This window comes from Condylura cristata, unplaced genomic scaffold, assembly GCF_000260355.1.
Source record: "Condylura cristata isolate star-nosed mole 26May11 unplaced genomic scaffold, ConCri1.0 scaffold00029, whole genome shotgun sequence".
NCBI lineage: Eukaryota > Metazoa > Chordata > Mammalia > Eulipotyphla > Talpidae > Condylura > Condylura cristata.
The window spans coordinates 10515613-10527771 of NW_004567130.1; the positions used below are offsets into that span (position 1 = coordinate 10515613).

Consider the following 12159-nt stretch of genomic DNA (forward strand, 5'->3'; position numbering starts at 1 on the left):
AGTTTATTTTTACATCAGTTTGTGCCTTTTTCCATCTCAGTTGCAATCCCCTTGGGTTTCCTATCACCAAATCACCCTGTGCCATCACCACAGTCCAGTGCATTTCCCTCCCCCCACTGTTTTTGATCCCATTTCCTACTCCACCCCCGTAAAATGTCTCTGGTATATAGTTGTTCATCATTATTATTATTTTCTCCCCTGATCCTTTGTGCTCCTGCTATGAGTGAAACCATCCACTATTTTTTCCTTCTCTTTCTGGCTTATTTCACTAAGCGTGGCCCCTTCTAGCTCCACCCTGTTGCTACAATATACTGCTCTATGTTTTAGAGCAGTTTTAGGTTCATAGCAAGGCTTAAAGTACAAGGTGTACAAAGATTTCACATATATAGCCTGTCCACACATACGTAGCCTTTTCTTATCAGCAGCAGCCCCTACCAGTGGTGCATTCATACAGTGGATGAATCTACATTTACACATTGTAACACCCAAAGTCCATAGTTATATCAGGGTTCACTCTGGATGATGTACCTTTTGTGGGTTTAGACAGATTCAAAATGACACATAGGTACTATCAGAGAATATTTTCACTGCCCCCCAAAAACACAAAATATTTTTTAAATATCTTAGTTGAGAATCTTTTAGTTTGAAGATTTCATGTAAAAGTCTGGATTTTGTATGAATTCTGAAATGGAAAACAAATATGGTACATGATTATGTTAACATAATGTATAAAATGTGATATTATAGATAACACACATATATGGATCATAAAGTATTATATAAATTCCGGGTTTGTCCGAAATAGCCAAGGCTCTGTTGGCTCTGGGTCCACGCTCACCCCGGCACACACTCTGTTGCCCCAGCCCAGGGCGTCTGCGCTTGCTCTGCACCCCCAGCTGCTCTACCTACCAGCTTCGCTGGCATCTGAGTGTGCGATCCCTTTGGAAACAATAACTGCCGTAGTCCCCAGGCACTGGTGGGACCATATCTTATTTAGGGGGTGGGGAACGCACCACGAGAGCTGGGAATTAAGTTTGCCTTGTAAAAACGGAGGCATTGATTTAGGTGGGAGGCAGAAGTTGGGGTTGAGGAGAAAACTCTGCAGTGTCAGGGGGACCTGCTCTGGAGAGCCTTCCCTGCTCCGCTGCCCTCCCAGCCAGCTCAGGTTTCCCTCTGTGTTGCCTAACACCCTGAGCCTGAGTCCCTCAGAGCACTTTCAGCCCTTGGATGGCCATCGTCATTGGCCCACCTGAATGCCCCTGCCTTGCCTGTGTCTGCTCTGCCTGTCACAGAGTAGGTGCACAATAGAGGTTTACTGAATGGGGAGGAAGGGCTGGTGCAGTTTGCCCTGTACAGACCGGGGGGCCAGCGTGTTAGTCTCCTCTTGTTGGTCTAGCACATAAGTCCATGCCTTGCTCTGCAGGAGCTGGTATTATTAGACTTCCTGAAAGTAACTTTGAATGAGCAAATGAGCACAAAGCATCATGGGAGATGCCCTTGCAAAAACAGTGGGGAGTTGGAAGTCTGGCTGTCCTTGTGCATTCTATGGCAGGAGGGATCCTTTGAAAGTTTTTTTTTAAATTTATTTGTGCATACAGAACTGGGGTACAGGCCAGAGGCACAGAGGCAGTGAAAGGATTCACAGAGACACAGTGGGGAACAGAATAGGCAGACTGACAGTTAGGTGCATCTACTCTGCTGAGGAGAGCAGCAGGCGGGTCAGGAGACATCTGCCTGCCATGTGGGTCACTCTGGGGTTGGGGATCGAGTTCATGCTAAAGTGGTGTTAGCTTCTTAATGCTGTGCTTTAACTTGCTGCGCCACCAGGGAGGGCCTCTTGAAAGTTTTTAATGGAAAATTTCAAATAAAAAGTAGAGTTGTACAAGAAATCCCCATTTCCACATCACGCTGCTTCAATTTGCTTATTAATAGCAAATTGATTGTTTCATTTATACCCTTGTTGTTACCTACCTCTTCATTTTTGATTAAATCTCAGACATCATACTCCTTTCATTTGTATTTCAATATGTATCTCTGAAAGTTAAGTGCTTAAAAAATAAAATCCAGGCCCTCCCTGGTGGCGCAGCGGGTTAAAGCGCTGCACTGAGAAGCTAAAGCCACTTCCGCATGAGTTCGATTCCCGCCTGCCCCGGAGGTGACCACATGGTGTGGCAGACCTCTTCTGACCCACCCACTGCTCCCCTCAGCAGTGTGCTTCGTCGATCTGCCTGTTCTGCTCCCCACTCTGTCTCTGGTGAAGCCTCTCACCACCCCTGAGCCTCTAGCCTGTACCCCGGTTCTGTATGTACAAATAAATAAATCTTTAAAAAAAAAAAATAAAAAAAAAATAAAATCCAAAATCATAATGTCATGTTTCACCTAAATAGTTCCAGAGACTCCTAAATCTCATGAAGGGTCCAGTCAGGTGTTTGGCAGCCTGGTGTTTGCAGAGATGAGCCCATGTTTCCGGAGGCCTGGATGGGCTGCGGGAGGTAGAGGCAGAATGGAAGGTGTTGATGACATGAGGAGGTAGGGATGCAGGGAGATGTGAAGAAGAGAGCAGGGTCACCGGGGGGCAGATGAGAGGAGGAGCAGATTGGGTAATTACCGAAGGCACCAGGGCTGCTTCAGAAAATGTCTTCACTGGGCCAAGGACAGACCACAGAACCCTGCCCAGCAGGCTCTTCCTGTAACACATCCTAAACCTTTCCCACTAGAAAAAAGAACAAGGAACATATGTTGCTAGGAGGAGTGTGAAAGTGGGGGTGGGGGGCTTTATTTGAATATGGCAGTGAGTCATTGTTGAGCGTGCTCCAAGGAGCCTCTTTCTGCTCAAATTGGGAAAGGAAAGACAGCTTGGGGTGGTAGTGTCCCCTGGTGTGGAGGCTGGGACGCTCAGCCAACCCCACAGCCAAGCACAAGCTGAGGTTGACTGCTCCTGTGGACACATTATATTTTCTCAGTGCTGGACATAGAGGCCAGAGATTTATATAATGTTTGCTCACACAGCATTTCTTATGTGTGCTTTCTTTTTCTTTGCCACATCAAGCAGATCTAATTTTATTTTTATTGTGAGGAACAACGTATAGCAACATAAGGAAGAATTATTAAAATGTCGCCTGTAGCCCTATCATCATCCCACGCTATGTTTATTCTCCCCAGTTCTCGCCCAGCCTGGGCCGGTAAGCATGTACCATCACTCAGGCCCTTGGGGGAAGGTAGAGGCTCCTGGAGTTTCAGCCTTGCACTGATAAACAGCGTGACTGGAAGCTGTGTGGATGGCAGGTGCCAGTCACAGGCTTCTCTGCTCTTGGGAGGGAGCCAGTTGCTGCTGCCTCTGGGGACACTTGGCTGGCATGTCCCTGCTGGGGGTAGGCTGTGTGCCCTCACGGGCCTTGTTCCCATGCGCGTGTGTGCAGTGTAGCTGGCCGTTTTGTGGCAGTTCCTTCTCCCTGAGTCATCAGACAAGGAGCCTCCAAGGGCAGGGACAGGGTCTTACTGGACTCTAAATCCTAGTCCGCAGACCAGCACTTAGAAGGCAGCTCAGTAAACAGGGATTGTCATGTGCATTGTACCACGTGACTGAAGGGTCACTGGGGAGTAGCTGAGGTTTCCTGCCACTGCTGTTCTAGTCACAGCAGTCACAGCGTGCTGCTGCAGCCTGCAGGAAATACGGGGATATGTCGGTGTATTTATAGATGAAGCTCAGAGGAGGCCACCCTGCACTGAGATAGAGACAGTGTGGTCTGAGTGGACAAGGGAAAGAGCCAAGCATTTATCCTGTTTTCCTGTATGAATTATACCTCAGGGTAAATCATCTCAGAGTATTTGGTGTGGGGATGCTTCTCTTTTTTTAATATTCCAGCTAATAGGTACAAAAGGAACCATATAATAAGGCTGTGTGTGGTTGCTAATGCACTAATGGATCTATCAGAGAGCATCAGTGGCAACTAACATCACCAGGGAAAGACCACCAGGCCTTCTGGGCCTCCAGGTAAAAGTACATAATGCACTTGGAAAGAATTCTTGCCCCCAAATTGAACCTTAATTAGCTTAAATCCTGAGACATAACTTCTAGTTCTCAGGAAGTGCCATGCACAGAGGAACATGATAAACAATGAGATATAATCAGCACATCTAGGCTGTATAAATTTACAGGACAAATGAGCTACTTTTTCAACAAATAAACTGTAAGAATAAGGAGAAGCAAAGAAGAGCTGATGGCTTAAAGGAGACTTACCAGACCTGATCTATTGGAACATGGGGACCTTAATTAAATCCTGTTTTATATGAATATAAAAGTTTTTGACATAATACTTGATATTAGAAAATACAATAATGCTTGATATTAGAAAGCAAATCTTTAATTAAAGAATCAAAAAATTGATTTTTTTTTTGTTTTCTTAGTGACACTGAAGAGTTTATGGGTGAAATAAAATATGTGAATTTTGATGTAATCAGAGAATAAAGGGTATAAACAAAACAAAATTTGCTCTAAGTATATAAATTTGGGGGCTAGGTATGTAGAGGTTCATTATATTATGCTCTTTATTTTTGTGTATGTTTAAGATTTACCCATAAAAAAGAAAGCGTAGCAGGTTACTATGGAAACAGTTTCTTTAATCTCTGGTATGTGATTACTTCACAACCTAGTAACTAAAATGGCAGAATTTTACACCAGCAAGCTATCACAGATAGGGTTCCCAGAGTCGCAGGTTGAGATGGAGTTTGACATAAAGGATGTTTAAGGAGAGTGGTTGGGCTCAACGCCTGTGGGGGGTGGGGGACTAAGCAGGTGGGCACAGGGGAAGGCCAGATGCAGTGCAGCCCAGTGGCAGGCTTGGGCAGCCTCACTCAGAGCCAGAGCAGGCTTCAGAGAGGAGTCAGCTTGGACCAGCGTGAGCTCCTTCAAGCCCTCCTGGTTGGTCATTCATTGTTTGCGGGCACCCAGAGGAGCAAGAACTTAAATAAGGCTGCCTGCAGTGGGTTCTGTCCCCAAGGGGGCTGGCAGCTGAGCCAACTGAACAACATACCTGGCTTCTGTGGCAAAATGGTCATGACAGAGGGGTCTGGGCTTAGCCTTGTAGCTGTAACAGTGATGAAGCATTTAAGACTATAATGTGAACCTTTTGAAACTTACCAGATAAAAATGCAGTGATACATTAGAACAATCTAATTTCAGGGAACATTTGATTTATAATCATTCACAGTTAATTTTAGTTAGGAAGATACACCTAAATATACATCTTTAGGGATATCAGAACTGAGATGGGATGAGATGTCATAAAACCACAATTGCCTTGTGTTATGGGATAACGCCTGCTAGATTTGTGTGATGGGAGGAGGGGTATAAGTATATATCTTTGAAAGATTAACTTATAAACTCATGTCCCGCAATTTAGCTTATGCCACACATTAATGCAGCCCTAATTAGCAGAATGTACTTTTGCTGTTCTATTTAATAAAACTGAGAAAACGCCTTCCCAGAGGATTAAAGAAATGTGTTCATAGGCGTCACTGAAACCTCATCACTTGCCTTTTCAAAGTAATATGTAGGCCCCAGGTGCTCCAAGATGCTTTTTAAATTGGGCTGTTTTATGAGGTACCATGGAGAAGTGGTAATCATTCAGGACTATGAATGAAGGGACGGATATTACATAGGGCCTGAAGGAGGAACAAAGCAGAAGTGTTGTGTGCTGAAAATGGCAGCCACAAAACTCGCTTCATTTCACCGTGGCTAACAAAACTCGCTTCATTTCACAAGGTCCTTTACCAGAAGGCTCTGAGCAAGCACATCTCATTCCAATGTGTTTTTCCTCATTCCAGGTGTCTCGGAGAACAGGCAGCTGTGCATGGGGGCAAGAGTTCCGCCCAGCCAGCCGAGAGCGGCAGCAGCGTTGCCATGGCTCCCTCCTATGTGGATAGCCCACGAAAGGTAACAGAGGCCACGCTGGCAGGGGGCTTCCAGGGGCTCTCAGAGACCTGCTGTGGAGGGCAAAATGGATAGTCATTAGAATTTAGGATTGAACATGCTGAGGACATAGATGAATTCTACTGAACCCTTTTTAAAATTACTGTTTTTATTAAGGAACTTGCCTGTTCACTGTTGTAAGGAAGCTAACTTCTCGGTAAAGGCAGACATAAATCTGTCAAGCTAAATTGTGTTGGTCAAGACCCAAGATCCTGCTTGGACTTTGAAATTGGCCATCTGGTTCTTCTTCAGCCACATCTTTGGCTTTCCCTGAGGGGTGTAGAAGCTACTGAAGCAGCTTTCCTGAGAGCTCACTTTCTTTGCTAGCAGAATTTCTATCAGTTTTCTTTACTCTCCTGAGAAATACAATCAAAAGGGAGGAGATCATTGCGTGGGGGGCAAGAGAGGAGGTTGGGAAGAACCCAAAGCTGAGGCTATAGGTTTCTTTATAGAATGTCAAATATAGTGATACCCTTTGCATGAAGTATCTCCAGATCTAAGAGATGGTAAAAGGCATATAGTCTAAACACCAAGAGGAAGGATTGTTGAGAGAAAACTCGATAGGTGAGGCTTTTTGTATCATTAGACTTGACAATGTCAGTGCCTTCTCTGGTCAAATTCAGAACCTGAGGTCATTGTGATGTGGTAGGGTGAGTTGACTGCATATTCTCTTATTTAATTTCAGTTCTCTCAGGGATGAGAGAAATTCAATTCATGTATTTTATTTTTCAAAATTGCAGTCAGATGTTTGTCCATCTACATATTTACTTTACTTCCATATCATGAAAATTTCCCCATGTTATTAAATGTTTTTCCAAAGCATAATCTTAAAAATCAACTAGTATATTTATTTCATCATAATGATAGGTCATCACTTATAACTTTTTTTTTGTTGAAAATGTAGGTGTTCTCTGATTTCCAGAAGTATTTTTTGGTAATTATTCCACAAGTTTTGATAATTTTTCTATAATGTATTACAGTTGTAAATAATTCTGTGAACTACATCCTTGTACATAACTGTTTGACCGTATCTCTGATTATTTCTTTAGGATCAATTCCTAGAAATAGACTACTAGGACAGAGGGATTAAAATCTGAGAAAAAATATTGACTGAGGCTACAAGCAGCGTGTAGGATCCGTAAACAGGCCAGCAAACCTAAGCAAGTACTTCAGGCTTTGTGGGCCTAGAGACAAGACCAGTGCTTTGTGCCAGTACTTCAATGGCCATTTAAATTTTAACAGCCGTTTTAGCTTACAGGAGTGATAACCAGGTAGCTGGATTTAGCTGTATTTCACTGACCCTCACTCTAGCATGTGATCTGAGGTAACAGTTTAAGGGTAGTCTGTATATAAAAATTATCTATTGGTCACAGAAGTCTTTTCATCTGTCTTCACTCATGGGTACATAAATCTCAGCAGCACGAGCTCTCCTATTTATTTATGTTCTGGCAGAGAAGGGACACAGATGTAACAATGAGCATGCACAATACCTAGTGTCCTGCCCACTAGCTGTTACCTCTACTCATTGCCGTCTTTGAGATTAGAAACTGCTGGTGCCAGGGCTGAAAAGTAGAAAAAGTACTGAGCACAAGCCTTAAGGTTAAAATGCACTAATGAAATATTAGACTGCTGTTTAGAACACTCTCCTCATCTCCCAGCTGAGCACTAAGATTCCCCTATATAGCCATCACCATGCCAGACGTAGATTCAAGTGGCAAGGAGAAGCATGGAAGTCCTGTGACATCCCTTTTATGGCCTGTGCCAGCCCTTTCAGAAATGCCCGAGTATTTCCAGTCATAAACTTGTGTTGTCAAGGGGTAATTGAATTTGTGTCTCCATAGCCATGTTTCCAGTTAGTGAATCGGATTCTTACCAGCTGAATCAATAAGGCAGCCATATTGATAAAGTGAACATCCAACTACTTTAGTGATTCTACTTTTAGTAATGAAGTTGTAGGAATATAGGACCCTCAAATTTAGCATGTACCATTCTGAATTTCAGTGATACTAAGTCATCAAAAATAATATTTTGAAGGAATAAGAGAATATTTCTTGACCTAAAGAAAGGAGAAATTGTTGTGAAAGTTCTCTATATTGTTTTTGTTTCAAAAACATGGCAACTTAAACCACTCAACAATAGGGTGGGTGGGGGGGGAGACATCTTCAAGAAGCCCCTCCAGTGAAATCAGATATACCCAACATTTATATGTCTTAGCTTGTGATTTTGTTACACAACCAGTGGAGGAGAAGGTATTGCTGCTTCTGCTATTTGCTTAGAAAATTAAGTAAGAACTTTTCCTGCATTGGATCTTCGTTTCCTATCTGGCTGCCATATTGAGTAACAGACAAAATGAAAACCTCAAGCCTCTGTGTATCTCTTTAAGAGGTTTGCTGGTCACCCAGCCAGGGGGATGGCCAGGATGCAACCACTGAAGCTACCCTCCGGCCCCCATACCTCCTGGCCTCCCACCAAATTGCTCTGGTGCCTTCCCCTCCCTTGGCATAGTCTGAAGGAAGTTCAGAGCTATGAGTAAGGGTGCAAGCATCCAAGCCAGGCTCTGATGAGACCTGAGGGAGCTTGGACACACCTTCTAACCCAGGTGCTTTCTCCCACACAGATGGGATGCTCTGTCCAAGGTGTGAGTTCCTGTTGGTGCTTTGCATTTAGATACTGTCTCCCTGGGGGGATCTTTCTCCCCATTACCACCTCTCCTTGAACCCCTCCCTGCTGCAAGCCTTGTTCATTCGCTCCTTTCCTGGTTTTTAATTTTTCTTTCATACCCTCTCCTTCCCCTGATGGTACACCACTGGCCCACGTCCCGTTCCTCTCTCCCTTGCAACTCCTGTTGCCGCTGCTGCTTCCTCCTCCTCTGACTTCAGGATGGGGCCTTCTTTATGGAGTTTGTCCGCAGCCCACGCACAGCATCATCTGCCTTCTACCCACAGGTCAGTCAAACTCTAGGGCTCTGCAGCCTGTGCATGCCTGTCCTTTCAGCAGAAGCCACGGCCAGCCTTCTGCTTGACTCTGAACAGATGGAATTGGAATGAAACTGAGTTTGAGGGGTACTTGCACTTGAATTTGGCCTCAGAGTGTACATTCACATCCCTGGTGTTTGTGGCCACAAAGGGGATGGAAATGAGCGAACTGAGAGAACAAATACAGGAGCATCTGTGCCCCACCTCGGCCCGCCTGCTTCACATAGTCACCGCAGATTTTTTTTTGGCCTTATTGTGCCCTCCTTTTTAGGCATTTTCAGCCATATGATAATGAGCAACATGAAATGTGCCTTCTTATGTATTGAAAACTTTTGCCCCCTCTTAATCCAACCAGATAAACTTAAACGGTGTGTCAGGAAATGGTAAGAAATGAACAGGCACATGCTTGGTCAGAGGCTCATCATTGTGCCCCGAGATGAGTTACCTTGCCCCTGGGCTTCCCTGAACTCATTTGTCCAATAAAGGGTTTCAACTGGATCTCCAAGAGATGTCCAAGCTTTACCTTTTTTCAGTTACTAAGTGCTGAGCACTAGTATTACCTCATTTCATCCTCATAGTGTAGCATATGAATTAGGGAGACATTTTATCTCAGCTTTATAAATGGAGAAATCGAGGGCCTAAGAAGTTGTGCTTTACACCGTTGGGATTTAAATTCCAGACCAACAGGCTTGACTTGTGATCCCCTGCTCTGTAATTGGCACTACCAATTACTGTGAGCAGGCCTCACAGGTTCTAGGTGAAGAGAAACTGGGCTCCTTTTCCCTTGGAGAGGTCCCTAAGTATATGAAATAGACTTCGTTGAGAGGGTGTAGGCAGAGTGGGGCAGTCTGTAAGGAGGCCTGGGAGGTTTAAGGGCAAAGGTTATGTAATAAAGTCAGAAACCAACATGGATTGAGTGTTCATTCTCTGCTGAATATGAGGAAACTGAGGCCTGAAGTCATTATTTAGTCAAAGGACACACAACCAGCAAGAAGCTGAGCTCCTGCTCTTCAGAGGGAAAAGGCTAGTTAACACTGGGGCCGTCCCTTTCTTAGGAGGCCAGCGGAGGCCTTACTGGCCTGTAAGGTCTTCAGATGGCTGTGCCTGCCTCACTTCTGTGAGCTGCATGATCTGGCAAATCCCTCAGGGTCTGAGTGCAAGTCCAGCAGTCTCCAGTGTCAGTGTGGGGTGCACACTGTTGTGGCTCAATCTTTTACTTTCCAATGTTTTGTGTCACAATTTTGTACTTACAGTAGAACATAACAGAAAAAAATTAGCAAAAAGGAATTGTTTTATAAATATTGTAATATTCATACAACTTAATATGGTGGAGTTTGTGGGTAGAACAAAAGAGGGCAAGTTGCCACCGTTGAAACTGGCGCTCAGAGAAGAGAAGCTGGAGGAGGCACATGAGGTTAAAACTCCACCAGCTGTGCATTTAAAAAAAATACATAAAAAAATTATCTCAACTCATTGAGTGCTGTAACGGAGTGCTAAATACTTACACATAATTAAATTGTACTTTGTTTTTTTATACTTCCTTTTGTTTATTTGTTTTAGTATTTATTTTGGAAAATGGCGCACAACCTCAGATTTGCTTGTTTGTGTCCTGATACTCAGCATGGAGACTGGAGAGAGGCCATCGGAGCCTGACAATTCCTTTCTGGTCTTGGCTTCAACACTGTATCGCTTGGCTTTTGGCTCATTAATTGACCTCCGATCATCAGTCTTCTCATTTGTAAAAGGAAATAAAAATAACTTCCTTACAGATTTGTTTTGAGGATTAGAAATAGTACACATTTTTTGATCGATTTCACAGGAATGAAATCACACAGAACATGCATGTAATTAAGTTACCTGTCAATGACACAAAGATAATGGGAGGAAAAGCCACACATATTTGTAAATTTAAATGTAACACACTAGTAGTGAGGCATGAGACAGGAATAATACATGTGAAGCAACTGGTGCTTGGTTGTGAAGGGCACAGTCAATGAATATGTAGCTGCCGGAGGCTCAAGGTGCCCGGTTTTAATGTCACATTTGCACATCTGTTTACTGGTGCCTATTCTCTATTCCTGCTGCCTCTGCTCTCCATCCTAATGCCAGAACCCAAAAGTAGAGTGTGGTGAGCGCTTTAGGAGAAAGGGCCTGCCCATCACCAGGCTGCCAGAATTGCTGTGGCGTCAGGCTGCCCACCATGCCACAACTGGTTGTGAAATTTTTGGCAACAGCACTAAACTTTCTAAAGCTCAAGTTTTCTCATCAGTAGAATGGGACAGCTAACCATGTTCTCCTTACAGAGTAGTTGTGAGAGCAGGCTGAGATGACGCATCTTTGTGGTTAGTTCAGATCCTGGCACATAGTAAATTCTCCAGACGTGTCTGAGTGGGGAGGAGAGGAGGAGGTGTGCAGGGTGGGGCTGGGTACATCTAGTGGAGGGGCTTGATTGGCCTAACCACCTCTTTCCTCATGGGTATATGTGTGTAAAAATGGGGACTTCTACCCTTTTAGCTCTGAAATTCTGGGATGACCCTGAGTCCTTTATCTCAGGCTGAGTCATAAAGGTGTTATGTATCTATATTGCCCCTTATAACAAAACAGTTCTCTACTGAGAAGGGGTTCCTGTTGGCCAAGAGGGGTGGGCATCACTCCAGACTCTGGTTTTGCTTAGAGGAGGACGTCCCTGTAGAATTGAAACATAGCAGTGTGCAGAGGTAGCAGGACTATTCATCCTTCCCGGCAAATGGTTCTGTGTGCCGCCAGTTCATCATTCTAATGATAATGAATGTGTCTCTCTCTCTGATAACAGAATAGTTCCACAGTTTCCTCACCTTATTCTGCTCTCTGAAATCTATTTTAGTCTTCATAAAGTTCCACAGGAACTTGGAGGCATGAGAAGTACTTGGCAATGGGATTTTCCTCAGAAGTCAGCCTGATATCTTTTGTCTGTAGTTTAGAACCTGAGGAACATACTGAAGGAGACAGGGCCCTGCCATGTGAGACCTGAGCTAGCTGCTGTCCAGTGAGCCCCAAATTACTATCAAAAGGACATGTGGGCCCTCCCTGGTGGTACAGTGGGTTAAATTAGCACAGCACTAAAAAGCTTAAGCCACTTCCGCATGAGTTTGATCCCCACCTGCCCCGGAGGTGATCACATGGCATGGCAGACCTCTCCTGACCCGCCCACTGCTCCCCTCAGCAGTGTACTTC

At 44.3% G+C, this 12159-nt stretch overlaps 1 protein-coding gene across 7 annotated transcripts in view; it reads left to right on the plus strand.

Annotated features, from left to right (window-relative positions):
* The window catches only part of DEPDC5 (DEP domain containing 5), a 105284-nt gene that overhangs the window by 64523 nt on the left and 28602 nt on the right, over positions 1-12159 (plus strand). For 5 of the 7 annotated variants that reach the window (XM_012731083.1, XM_012731084.1, XM_004690933.2 and 2 more), the window contains 2 exons: positions 5827-5935; positions 8851-8916. In XM_012731083.1, the coding sequence (XP_012586537.1) occupies positions 5827-5935; positions 8851-8916 (175 nt within the window). The remainder of the gene's footprint in view (positions 1-5826; positions 5936-8850; positions 8917-12159) is intronic. The other 2 variants (XM_012731085.1, XM_012731086.1) reach the window with 1 other exon arrangement.